The 13,579-nt window shown below is 44.8% G+C and overlaps 2 protein-coding genes across 2 annotated transcripts; both read left to right on the top strand.

The window, feature by feature from the left end:
• The first annotated feature begins 212 nt into the window (after window positions 1-212).
• On the top strand, window positions 213-6,679 carry LOC100286233 (transcription initiation factor TFIID subunit 11). The gene is made up of 4 exons (NM_001159121.1): window positions 213-617; window positions 5,072-5,159; window positions 5,853-5,952; window positions 6,243-6,679. Exons 1-4 carry the CDS (start codon window positions 316-318, stop codon window positions 6,368-6,370), a joined length of 618 nt encoding a protein of 205 aa, NP_001152593.1. The 5' UTR covers window positions 213-315; the 3' UTR covers window positions 6,371-6,679.
• Window positions 6,680-7,323: 644 nt separating this feature from the next.
• LOC118476764 (uncharacterized) lies at window positions 7,324-11,150 on the top strand. Its single transcript, XM_035966432.1, has 2 exons — window positions 7,324-10,277; window positions 10,345-11,150. Exons 1-2 carry the CDS (start codon window positions 9,590-9,592, stop codon window positions 10,551-10,553), a joined length of 897 nt encoding a protein of 298 aa, XP_035822325.1. The 5' UTR covers window positions 7,324-9,589; the 3' UTR covers window positions 10,554-11,150.
• Window positions 11,151-13,579: the final 2,429 nt, after the last annotated feature.

Genomic DNA, 13,579 nt, shown 5'->3' with positions numbered 1-13,579 from the left:
CACATTCCATAGCATGCTCGATCCGATCCAGCCCATAGTTAATTTACCTGCACGTAATCAGCCCACTGCGCACCGTTCCCGAGCCCTGTGGGCCTAACCCATCCAAACGCGCAATAGGCCCAACACCAACCACGCCGTGCCAGACGCTGGCCTAGATCAAAGCTACGGCCTACGGGCAAAGCGAACGGAAGCCCCCGACGCACGCGCCCGCCTAGGCCCAGCCGCCCAGCCAGCTCGTCGGATACAGAAGACTCCTCTCCCTTCTCTGCATCCGTTCCCCGCCCTCTCGCGCATCCACCGCCACCGCGCCGCTCCATGAAGGACCCGTTCGAGGCGGCCGTCGAGGAGCAGGACTCGCCGCCGGACTCGCCGGCGCCGCCCGAGGAGGAACCCGGCGCCGCGGGCCTCGCGGACGACGCCGAGGACTACGACGGCGGCCCGCCCCCGCGCCAGCCGTCGGCGCCGGCGTCGCACGCAGCATCGGCCGCGGCCAAGGCCAAGGGCCGGGTCCAGAGGGAGCAGCAGGAGGATGACGACGACGACGAGGACCAGATGGAGGTTGACCTCGACAAGCTTCCCAGCAGCACTGGCGACCCTGACAAGCTCGCCAAGATGAAGTTCGTGCCTAAACTGTTCACTTTTTTTTTTAATCTAGCAAATGGCACTGCATTGTTATCTGTACAAATTCGCTGGTTACTCGTAATTGGAATGATTCTCTGAGGAGTAGATATGCGTTTGGGGGACTGCGAACCTTAATTCTGCCTATGTTAACCACATAGATCATTAACGATGCAAAGCAAATGGGTGGCCATTCCATGCCTTATTGCTGGTAGTTTTTCGTTGATTTTTCACAGGCCTAGCTGTGCTTTCTTACATAAACATAAAGTCATAAACATGTAGGTGTGGTTGCTGATCACTAGATCAGCAAGTTGGTGAACCCTTACTCTTGCTTTTGTTGAACACACAGAAACCAATTACATATAACAAAACTAGCAGCTCTCACTCTCAGTTGAATCATGCTACCACATCAATATTAGTGTTAGCATTGTTTGCCCTTATCTTTTGTATGGGTGTTTGATAGTAGGCTTGTTTCCATGATCCTTTGTATTTAGAAAGTTATTTGTCTCAGCATATGTTGGTGCCAGCATAGCCTGTTCCCAACTCCAGGTAGAAGGAGGAGGGTTGCGTTCTCTGTTCTTAAGGCGTCGCCTAGGCGTCCGGGCGGTGGTCTAACGCCTAGGCGCCTTGCCCGCCTACCTCGCCTAGGCGTCGCCTAGGCGTCCAGGCGGTGCTCCAACGCCTTGGACCGCCTTACCGCTTTAAAAACCATGGTTGCGTTAGGCGTGGCGAGCTAGCTATAAAAAAAATTAACCACTCATATGGAGATGAAACCCAATAGAAAACCATTGGTGCGTAACCCTCTTAGCGACGCATCATATCGGAGTATTGTGTTAAATGGGCAAGGGCCGGGCCGCCACCCTCTTGGTGGCGCACCGTGTCGTGATTTGGATGCGTTGTCAAGTGAGCAAGGATCGTGTCGTCGCTTCCTTAGTGGCGCGCTACATCGGCGCCCGGATGTAGTGACAAATGTGCAAGGGTCTTCGCATCTGTCTCAATGGGTGTGAGGGGTAAGTAAGCTAGTTGAGCTGACTACGATCCGTGTAGGTAGTTGGAACGTAGGTTCCCTTGTAGGTAAGCTAAGAGAGTTAATCGATGCAGCGAGCAGGAGGCGTGTTAATATCCTATGTGTCCAGGAGACAAAATGGAAGGGGCAAACAGCGAAGGAGGTGGAGAACACTGGTTTCAAGCTTTGGTACTCAGGAACAATGGCAAACAAAAATGGAGTAGGTATCCTGATTGATAAGGGCCTCAAGGATGGAGTGGTGGATGTCAAAAGGTAGGGAGATAGGATTATCCTAGTTAAACTAATTTTGTGGATGTAATCTTGAACATTATAAGTGCATATGCCTCTCAGGTTGGTCTCAGTGAGAGCGAGAAGAGGAAGTTCTGGGAAGACTTTGATGGCTTGGTTAGAGCAGTACCCAACAATGAGAAGCTTTTCATAGGAGGAGATCTCAATAGTCATGTAGATTCGACAAATGCAGGTTATGAGCTGGCTCATGAAGGTTTCGGGTATGGTAGTAGGAATCAAGAAGGAAAGGATATTTTGGACTTTGTTGTAGCCTACAACCTAGTGATAGCCAACGCTTTCTTCAGAAAGAGAGATTCTCATTTGGTGACTTTTAGCAGTGGTTATTGTTCGAGCCAGATCGACTTCGTTCTTACAAGGAGAGAAGATAAACAAGCGTGTTTGGATTGTAAGGTGATACCTGGAGAGAGTGTTGTGCCCCAACATAATCGTGTGGTGGCTGACTTCTGTTTTCGGATCCGTACCCATAGGGATAAACAAGCCAAATTTGCGAGGACGAAGTGGTGGAAACTCAAAGGGGAGACATCCAAACTTTTTAAGGAAAGAATTTTTATGGAGGGCGCTTGGTACGAAGAAGATGCAAACAACATGTGGGTGAAGATTTATAGGGCTCATCTCTGGTATAGGGCTGGAGCCAGGGATTTATCTAACATCCTTATGCTCCAGTAATTTCAGTGGGTAATCTTTAATTTGAGTCTCCATGGTCACGGGACTAGATGTCTTTTGTTGTTGATGATGTTAATTTTCTCCTCCCTATAGCCTAGTGTTTGTGGGTTCGGGTGGAGTTGTACGAGGTTTCCTTGCCTCACCCTTTCTTCTTAATATATTGATACGCAGCTCTCCTGCGTTTTCGAGAAAAAAAACATGTGGGTGAAGATGGCAACTTGTATTAGGAAGGTGACGTCAGAAGTGTTTGTAGTGATCAAAGGGAGCAGAGGTGAACCTAAAGATACTCGGTAGTGGACCGAGTACGTTCAAAAGGCAATAAAGGAGAAGAAAGAATGTTACAGGAGCTTATTCCATGACAGGAGCACGGCCAACATAGAGAGGTATAAGGTGGCAAAGAAGACTGCAAAGCGAGCTGTGAGTGAGACAAATGGTCGAATCTATGATGATCTTTTCTGAAGACTAAGTACAAAGGAAGGGGACAAGGATGTCTATAAGATGGCTAGGATTCGGGAAAGGAAGATGAGGGACCTCAACCAAGTTAAATGCATTAAGGATGAGATGGATCAACTTTTGGTGAAAGGACAAGACATCAAACAGAGGTGGCAGAGGTATTTTGACAATCTTTTCAATGGTGAGAATGAGACTATGGACACCCAGTTGGATGACTCATTTGATGATTTAAATAGATGCTTTGTACGCAGGATCCAAGAGTCAGAGGTCAAAGAAGCTTTAAAGAGGATGAAAGGGGGGCAAGGCGATGGGCCCGGATGGTATCCCAATAGAGGTGTGGAAATGCCTTGGGTATAATGTTATAGTTTGGCTAACCAATCTGTTCAACCATATTTTTCGATCAAATAAGATGCCGATGAGTGGAGAAGGAGTACATTAGTACTAATCTTCAAGAAAAAGGGAGATATTCAAAGTTGTACCAACTATCGAGAGATTAAGCTCATGAACCACACTATGAAGCTATGGAACAGAGTTATTGAGCATCGCCTGAGAGGAATGATGCATATCACCATGAACCAATCTGGATTCATGCCTGGAAGGTCAACCATGTAAGCAATTTTCTTAATAAGACAAGTCATGGAGCGATATAAGGAGCATAATAAGGACTTGCACATGGTTTTATCGACTTGGAAAGGACGTATGATAAAATACCTAGGAATCTAATGTGGTGGGCATTGGACAAGCATAAAGTCCCAACAAAGTATGTTACGCTTATCAAGGACATGTATGACAAGGTTGTGACTAGCGTCCGAACAACTGATGGTGATACAAATGTTTTCCCGATTAACATAGGACTACATCAAGGTTCAGCTTTGAGCCCTTATCTATTTGTCTTAGTGATAGATGAGGTCACGTGGGATATACAAGGAGATATCTATTGGTGTATGCTTTTCGCTGACGATGTAGTTCTAGTAGATGAAAGCCGGGAAGGAGTAAATAGAAAGCTGGAGTTATGGTGTCAGACCCTAAAGTCAAAAGGTTTTAGAATTAGCCAGACCAAAACCGAGCATATGAGATGTGACTTTGGTACTACAGTTAGTGATCATGGAGATGTAAGCTTGGGAGGCCAGGTAGTACCCAAGAAGGACACTTTCTGTTATTTGGGATTGATGCTACATAGAGATGGTGATATTGATGAAGATGTTAGCCATAAGATCAAAGCGAGGTGGATCAAATGTCGTCAAGCATAGGGAGTCCTATGTGACAAGAGAGTGCCACAGAAGCTAAAAGGCAAGTTGTACAGGACGACGATTAGGCCTGCTATGTTATATGGGGCTGAATGTTGGCCTATTAAGAGATGGCATATCCAACAACTAAGTGTCGCAGAGATACATATATTGCGTTGGATATATGGGCACACAAGATTGGACCGTGTGCGAAACGATGACATACGCGATCGGATAGGAGTAGCGTCAATTGAAGAAAACCTTATTCAACACCGGTTGAGGTGGTTTGGGCATGTCCACCGGAGATCCCTAGAGGCACCAATGCACAGAGGCATTATAAGACGGAACAATAATGTGAAGAGAGGTAGAGGGTGGTCAAACTTGACATGGGAGAAGGCAATAAAAAAGGATTTGAAGGAATGGAATATCCCAAAGGAGTTGTGTTTGGATAGAAGTGCTTGGAAGGAAGCTATCCACGTGCCCGACCCGTGATAGGCCTTTTCCCTTTTAGTTCTCTCAAAAGCTTTTTCCTCTCCCCTTTCTCTCTCTTTCTCTTTTTGGTGACTTTTGGATTTCAATCTAGCCTACCCCAATTTGTTTGGGACTAAAAGGCTATGTTGTTGTTGTTGGTTTTTCTGAATTACTACTATGTAGTGGCGGTTGCCGAGACAAATATCATGTTTCATACTTGTGGTTTATATTCCATATAGTACATAAAAGGGTGAGTATTCATACTTTCTTTCTTATGATTGAATAATAAATTATATGTCTATGTTCTAATTGTATCCTTTCTCAGTGCTATACTGTCCCAGTTTACACAACAGCAGATGAACCGTTACGAGTCATTCCGAAGATCCGGATTTCAGAAATCTAACATGAAAAGGGTATGGCTTCACTTATTAATCATATAAATTGTAGGGGAAATGCAAAGACCCAGCATTATAAGCTAGGGGGTTTCAAGTACCCACCTACACCTCCATCCTTACACATAACACTTGTAGGTGTGAGACGGTAAGGACCTGAGATGCAAGTGGATATTTGAACTTTGAAATCCCCTGACTTGTAGGCGAGTCTTTTCTATTTTCTCTAAATTAAATGATCTAAACTCATGCGTTATTTATATTTGTCCCATTATTTCTCAATGGTTGAATTTGTAAATAAATATATGCATATAGAGCAGATATTTTTACCTTGAATGCATGACTAGTGATAGTATCTTAAGTCAAATAAGTGCTAGCTGCTAAAGCAAATATTTGTTTTTTGTTCCAATTCATGGAAAATTACTCGGCTCTCGATGCCTTATATGAAACATACTAAGATAGCCATGCATGTTATATGTATTTATTTCATTTCCTATAGAAGTGCTTGGATAACAACAATTTGGTCGGGAGTTTTTTTTTTTTTTTTTGCTTCATTCATCATGCTGCAGGCTTGAAATTTGTATGCCCGTACCGATTTGAATAGAGGGTGTGCCGATAACAAATTTGAATCCTTTAATCATGTAATTGCTATCCAGTAACTCAGATCAGTCTTCGGCCAGATTTTGTAGTGTTAATCTGTATTGTGTTTGCTTACAGCTATTGGCAAGCATCACTGGAAGTCAAAAGATTTCTATCCCTACATCAATTGTGGTATCAGGAATAGCAAAAATATTTGTTGGTGAGCTAATTGAAACAGGCAAGTTCAGAATAGTCACGTTTACTTTTTTTTCCTATGGAATCCGATTTTCTACAGCGTTGCTGAAATGTATATTTTGTACGTTGTCTAAGGATGATAACCAACATCCAACTGTAAGCTCACCTAGTATGATCTTGTTTTTTTAGTCTGGCTTCTGTTTCTGTGGTCCATTTTCTTCTTTCCACCTCGCTACGATCCAAGGAACTTGCTAGCAGAATTTGTAGGTTCCAACAGAAGGGATGGCTTTCTTGGTTGTTGCTTTCTCTTGACAATTTCACTGTGTATTGCAGCAAGAGTAGTCATGAGTGAGAGGAAGGATTCAGGACCCATCAGGCCTTGTCACATCAGGGAGGCATACAGAAGATTGAAGCTTGAAGGGAAGATCCCACGGCGCTCTGTTCCTAGGCTCTTCCGCTAGAACTGACACACATCAGGCAGGAGTCGGGACAGATGTGGGACAATCGTTTTCCACGTAACTGCGGACCTCGTCATACGTACCATGGGAATTGAAAACCTGTGTACTGTAAAGTTAGCCCCCCGTTTTGACTTCATACTAGCCGCTGATGCGCTGAATAACAGGTGGTGGCTCCTGTCACGAGCTAGATGTCTTGAAATGGGTTTGGGGAATGATTTAGCAAGAACAAGGTTAGGATTACAGGGTCGGGCATGCGGCTGGGACCTGCGAGACGAGGATCTATTCGAAATGCAGTTTGTTAGAATTTACTTACTTGCTTAAGGCTGTTTTCGGTGAATCTGTTTGACACTGTTTGAAGGATGAGTTTGAAATAGGGATAAGGTACACAGCGCAGTGCCGCCCAAGGTTTGAGAAACCGGTCGGCAAACCAGATAAACCGGCCGGCTTTCCGGTTATCGGGCCCAGCCGGTTTTGTAGTTTGAATTTGTGAAATTTTATAAAATTTGAAATATTTTGACGAAAATTTTCTTATAAATACTATGGATTATTCTAAGACTTTCCACTGAAACCAAATTTAAAAATACACTACCGAATTCAAACTAAAAATCAAAAAAGTAAAAAAAATAAAAAAAAAACACCTCCTAAATGGGCTGGCCCATTATGGCTATACTTAACCCTAACGCCGCGCAACCAGCTCCACAGAGCTCCCCATCCGCTTCTACGCCTCGTCCGGTCGAAACCGTCGTCCGTCCGCCGCCAGAGCACGACGAGCCGGCCATAAGAACCGGCTAGCCGACCGGTTGGAGCGGAAAGCCGCCGGTAAGTCCCTCTTCCTCGACAGTCCGTAAACCAGCGGTTTGAGGCGATTTATCGGCCGGTTTGAGCGGCTAATCGGCCGGCTAGCTCCGGCTTATCGGGCGCATCGGCTAGGGCGCGCCGCGCGGCTTACCGGCCGGTTAGGCCGGTTTATCGGTGATATGAGCCGATTAATCGGCCAGATGGGTCGATTAGCCGAGCTGCCGAGTAGGGGTAGGGTTAGGTTAATTTTTCCCCTTTTGGCTTCAAATCATTTGAAATTAGCACCGCTACTTGTAAAAATAGATGTAGGCTAATAATTGTAGGCTAATAATAGTTGTTGTTGCTATTTTCAGGGATGTCGGAGCGGCAAGATCCGGTTTGGGTACACGGGGACAACATATATCCCGGATTCAAGTGCAAGTATTGCAAGAAACAGTGGAAGGGTGGTGGTGCTACACGTTTCAAGCAACACCTTGCATCGTGTGGGGGGAATGTGCAAGGTTGTCGCACCGTTCCACCGGACACTGCCGATTACTTTCGGCGTGAGCTAGACAAGGTCCATGATAAAAGAAAAGCAAGAGTAGCGGAAGAGGCACGAAAGTTGCAAGCGGCGGGTTCGCATCGTGTTTCCGATGATGATGATGATGCGGAGTTACAGGCCGCAATGCGTGCGTCGAGAGAGGAGGAGCTTAGGATGCGTGCTCGCGCGAGCGGTGGCACGTATGAGACGGGTGGTGGCTCGTACCAAGGTGGTCTCCGTGCCGCGTTTGGGAGAATAGGTTCTAGGAAGGAGAAGCCACATATGGTGCAGACAAGGATTGATACGGGTCCGTTCTCTAAGGCGGGAAAGAATGCGGTCCATTTTGTTGGTCAGCAGTGGGCTAAGTGGTTCCATGCGGAGGCGATTCCAGGGCATAAAGCAAACAGTCCATATTTCATCAATGCATTTAGAGAGACGCAAAAACATGGTGAGTGTGGATCCAAAGTTTATCATTGTCAATCAATGTCGTACATTTCTCTCATTCATGTTGTACCTGACATGTAGGTGAAGGGGTCAGATATCCGAAAGGATATTTGATTGACAATCGGTAGTTAGATGAGAATGAGAAGGATTTGCAGGATGATTTCACAAAGTTCAAGGAGGACTGGCCAACATATGGACTTACCATCATGTGCGACTCACGGACAGGACCGACCCAAATGTCAGTGATTAATTTCATGTTATTTTGTAATGGTGTTATGTTCTTCCATAAATCAGTGGATGCAACGGGTAAATCCCAGGATGCGAATTACCTATATAAGGTAATTTCATTATCATTTTATGGTTGGTTGAATGCTATTCTATGCGCCTCTTATTGTTGTAATTTGGACGATGCTTGTAGGAAATCATGGACGTGGTCACCGAAATTGGTCCAGAGCATGTGGTCCAGATTATCACTGATAATGGTGCGAACCACAAAAAGGCATGACGTATGGTAGTCGCGAAGCACCCTACTATTGTGTGGCAGCCATGTGTCGCTCATACCATAAATTTGATGTTAAAGGAGATTAGAAATTTTCCTGAGCATGATGTTGTGATTCAAAGTGCTAGACGGGTATCACGGTTTCTTTACAACCATAACAAGCTACATTCCATGATCAAGGAGGCAATTGGTGGGGAGTTGGTTCAATGGAATGCCACTAGGTTTGGAACAAATTATGTTTTCTTAGAGAGCTTTCTTCGTCGGAAGGACAAGTTCATGGTGTGGATGGGTTCTCAGGGATTCCTACAAAGCAAGTTTAGTAGTATGCCAGAAGGGAGGTACACTCATCAAACCCTTACGAGCCTGTCATGGTGGGATGAATTGAAGTATGTGGTTGATGCGACTGAGCCATTATTTGGTTTTCTTTGCTTCGCTGATGAGGACAGGAAGGGAACGCTTAGTGAGGTGCTCCTACAATATACCTTAGTGAAATCTCAGTATGAAAGTTTGTTCCAAGGTCGTCCGAGCGAGTACAAAAAGTATATAAAGGTGATAAAAAAAGAATGGCGGATCTTACAAATCAGACCTACGTCAATGGTGGTAAGTACTATAGTTAGCACAGTTTCTTTAAATGTTACTATTATGAATCGGTACTAACTAGATGTCACACAGCTGCTGCTTTGAACCCTCGGACACACTATGCGTATGGCACTACTGTTTCAGTGATGAGTGATCTTCGGCATGCATTCGAATATATGACTGATGTGGATACCGCAGCCGCAGCACTGCAGGAGGTTGAGTTCTACAGAAGAAAGCAAGGGGAGTTTGGTAGACCTTTGGCTGAAAAAATGGCGTACGATCACAACACTTCGCCTGGTAAGTAATTACCCGTTGTCGCAAGTACATTAAGGCTTTTGTACGTCATGTGAATGTGCTACGTTTTGCAGCATCATGGTGGGACATGTTTGGTTCAGACACTCCGACGTTACAAAAGCTTGCTTTGAGATTGGTTTCACAGTGTTGTTCCTCTAGTGGTTGTGAGTGCAATTGGAGCACATTTGCTTTGGTGCACACAAAGGTGAGGAATCGGCTGTCGCATAAGAAGCTCCATAAGCTTGTATATGTTAACTACAACCTGAGGCTACGCCTAAAGGATGCAATTGGGTTCACAAGTGTGCAAGGGGAGGATGATCCATTTTCACAGTTGATGGAATTATCCTTATATGACACAAACAATCCAATCCGTCAGTGGATGGAAATGGGTCGCTCAAACGCGGATCCATTGCTAGATGAGGAGGACACCGAGAGTGACCCACCGTTGCCATCAAGCATCGTGGCTCAAGGCACTTCAAAAGACAATTTGGTTAAGTGGACAAAGAAGAATGTGGGGGACACTCATGTTGGTAAGAGAAAGGCGCAGTTCGTACAACGAAAAACAAGCAAGAAAGGAAAGAAAGCAGTGGCTAGCGATGATGATTCTGATAGTGGTGATAAAAGTCCACAATACATTGAGTCTGCCGATAGCAGTTCGACGACGTCTTCTGATGATGGTGGTGGTGGTGGTGGTGGTGGTGGTGGTGGTGGCGGTAGCGGTGGTGGTGGTAGTGGTGGTGCTGGTGGGTCTCAGATGGCTCCGATACAATTCACAGGTACCATTACATTTAGTTCTCAATAACTTAGTGATTGATATCTAACCATGTTTTCATAACTATGTAGGGGAGTCCCAGTTCGAATACGCTACACAAGACCAAGATCACGGCGCACCTGAGGAGCGTAGGACCACTCACACAGGGATCAGACACCAAGGCCTACAACAAGCATATTGGACCCCTGATTCTAGCAACGAAAGACAAGGTTCATCTTCACCCCTGCTTCCCTATGTCAATTATCTGGTTGGTGAGGTAACACAGCAACCAACGAGGTGAGTGTACGAATGGGAGGACCCTGAGTACTACCAAATGTTGGTGGAGTCGTGGAGTACGACTTCTGCGTGGACCAGTCAGACTTGGGTAGAGTACAAGGCCCAGTTGATGCGTGACCAAGGTATTATGTTGCTATCAACGGAGGAGTACAATATGGCACAGGCACAATATCAGTGGAATGCCCCGTGGGAATGATCTTCGACGGAGGATCAACTGTGAACTATAAAACATGTATCTGTATCTTCGATGTTGTTTGTGAACTATGAAACAATGTCATGTAATGTGTTTGAACTGCTAAATGTTGTTATTGGACTTGTGATAATGTTTGGGTCATCTTTTGTTCAAATTATGGGACCTCAATGTGCTTTATTTGCAAAAATACATATGGATCGGTTTTGGATTCTATGCGGCCGGTTTATCAGTCGTATCGGCCGGTTTATCGGCCGTATCGGCCGGTCTATCGTTTGGAAACCGGTTCGAATTCAAAAACTGTCCAAACTCGATTTCGGCTGGTTTCTACCGGTTTTCGCCGGTTTATCGCGATAAATCGGTTATCGGTGGTGGCCGGTTTTAGCCTTAGAACCGGTTTCTTAAACCCTGGTGCCGCCTATCACGTCCTGGCCCACTTGTCAACCACTCTATACCCTCCAGCGGTCCAGCCCACTTTCTCAGCCACTTGCTTCCTCCCCGTTCGCTGATGTCACATACAACTGGTTCCATTCCACACGCCGGCTTGCTCGCCTTCTCCTCGGAGCACGCCGGGTTAACAGCTCCGTTCTGACTTTCTGTGATTCCTTGGCCGAGATCACGGCAGATGTGCCCCGGGTAGTCGGGTACGTTCGACGAGAGCGAGATCACAGTGGATCTGAAGGCACGTGGCGAACTGAACAAACGCCGAACTGCTCCAGTCCTCCCTGCACTCTGTAGTGTGTGTGTGTGCGCGCGTGCGCGCCTTCAGGAGCCTGCCTGCTGCAAGCCAGAGTAGGAAGACGAAGCATGGAAGCAGTGATGCAAAACACTTGCCGCAGGCAGACGTTGACGTTTTTGACCAGCGACGGCATTCGAGAGGGGATTCAGAAACATGCAACGGGATTTGTGGAGAGATCAGCGCCTTTGCCCAGGCCTCCCCCTTCGTCATGCCGATAACGACGAAGAAAACTGACCGCAGGTTGCATTGCATGTGGTTTGTCCTGTCCACACTAATTAGAACTAAGACCCAAAGTAAGACTGATAAAAATGGCATAAATACTATACCAGTTCGGTTCATTGAAAACACCATCTATATTAAGACCCAAAGTGCGAGTACACATGTTTTTTGTTGTATATCTAAGGTGCTAAAATTCACCACACATTTTTTTTTGGTCATATATTGGATGATGTTAGACACTTAGGGCCTGTTTGGGAATGTAGTTTTAAAATACTGTAGTTTTGAGATACTATAGTTTACAATGGTATATGACATAAATACTACGGTATTTCTTTACCATAATAAAACTACAGTATTGCTCAAAACCGAGATATGTTTGGTTCTATTGTAAAAACAAAGTATATGTAGAGAGAAGAGAAGAAAACCGAGGTGTTGAGTGGAGTTTCGAAAACTCCAAAAATACTGCAGTTTTGGGTAAACCATGGTATTTAAAACTGAGTTTTGACTTTACAAACCAAACACCTTTTGAGCTCCAATACTATAGTATCATTAAATACCATAGTATTATTTCAAAACTATAAAAATACTACAATTCCAAACAAGGCCTTAAATTGTGCATCACATCTTGGCCTGTCTAAAAGATTTTTGTCATACTTTTATTAGTCGTTGACGAGTGAGATCTACATACTGAAATAAAAAATATTGTCATGGTTTTGGATCAAACCAAACGCATATCTAACTCAGTCAAAACTGCTTAAACATATACATGCCGAACTGTGGCAAAGGAGGTAGCAAACCAAACAGACCTGGTGCACAGTCACCACGTAGGAAGCTGAATCCCCTCAAAATCTGAGGTGGCTATGCTAAGCTAATATAGTGTCAAGCTATAATATGATTTCTACTTTCTTAGAACCACATGTATAAATTTCTTGACAATTGAATAAATTCAAAACAAAATCAACACAAAACAAACAGGGGCTTTATGGGTGGGGGGTAAGACACCCCCCCCCCCCCCCCCCGCCACAGGGTTAAATGTGGCCATTCTTAGTAGGACAAAGCTTTAAATTACAATATGTATTAAACCACACATCTAATTTATAAATCAGACTGAATCTTTTTTAATCCTGGTAATTAAATCTACAAATCAATATTAATATGAGGTATGTTTCAAAAACAAAATAGAACATAAAAACATGAGGAACCCACATGTTATGCTCATATTTTTTTTGATGAACTAAAAATAAACCACACGTACATATGCAAGTTATGAACAAAAATCTAAGTTCAAATGACGAATAAATGAAAGAACTCAGTCATTACTCTTAATCTAAAAAAAATCGCAGATTTCTCTACTTGTAAACTATGAAATAAGCTGTAAGAGTAACGAAAGGGGTGGATACTCATTTTCGACTAATCGGTACAGATTTATTTCTTATATCAATGCACATAATCAAATAAACTTAATTCGAAATGACGTATAAATAAAGGTCTCTAGTAAACCACACGGCCGTAGAACCTGAGACTGGTGTTGTTATTAGATGTGGTCGATCTAACTCTACCGGCACTCAAAGTAAAAACCGGCCGCTTCTCTGGTACAAATACAACCGCCTGGGCCTGGCTCATGTCTGCTGAGGAACGTAACGCTGCGCAACGAGCCTCTTCGTCTGGTCTGATGGAGAGTCACCGACAGAAGCAGGGAGGCGAGCAGTAGTCGCTGCCGGCTGCCGGCCAGCTCCTCCAATGGTAGCAGCACCCATGACGGCGGGCGGTGGCAATCTGGCCTTGAACGGAACGAAAGACTTGGCGGTGCCGTTAGAGGTTCGTTGAGTTGGCATCCGCCAGATCATTGTCAAGCTCCTAAAATAAAAACCCCCACATGCCT

Source organism: Zea mays, chromosome 3 (genome assembly GCF_902167145.1).
Source record: "Zea mays cultivar B73 chromosome 3, Zm-B73-REFERENCE-NAM-5.0, whole genome shotgun sequence".
Lineage (NCBI taxonomy): Eukaryota > Viridiplantae > Streptophyta > Magnoliopsida > Poales > Poaceae > Zea > Zea mays.
The sequence above is the reverse complement of the archived record's forward strand: the minus strand, read 5'-3'. Positions and strand labels throughout refer to the sequence as shown.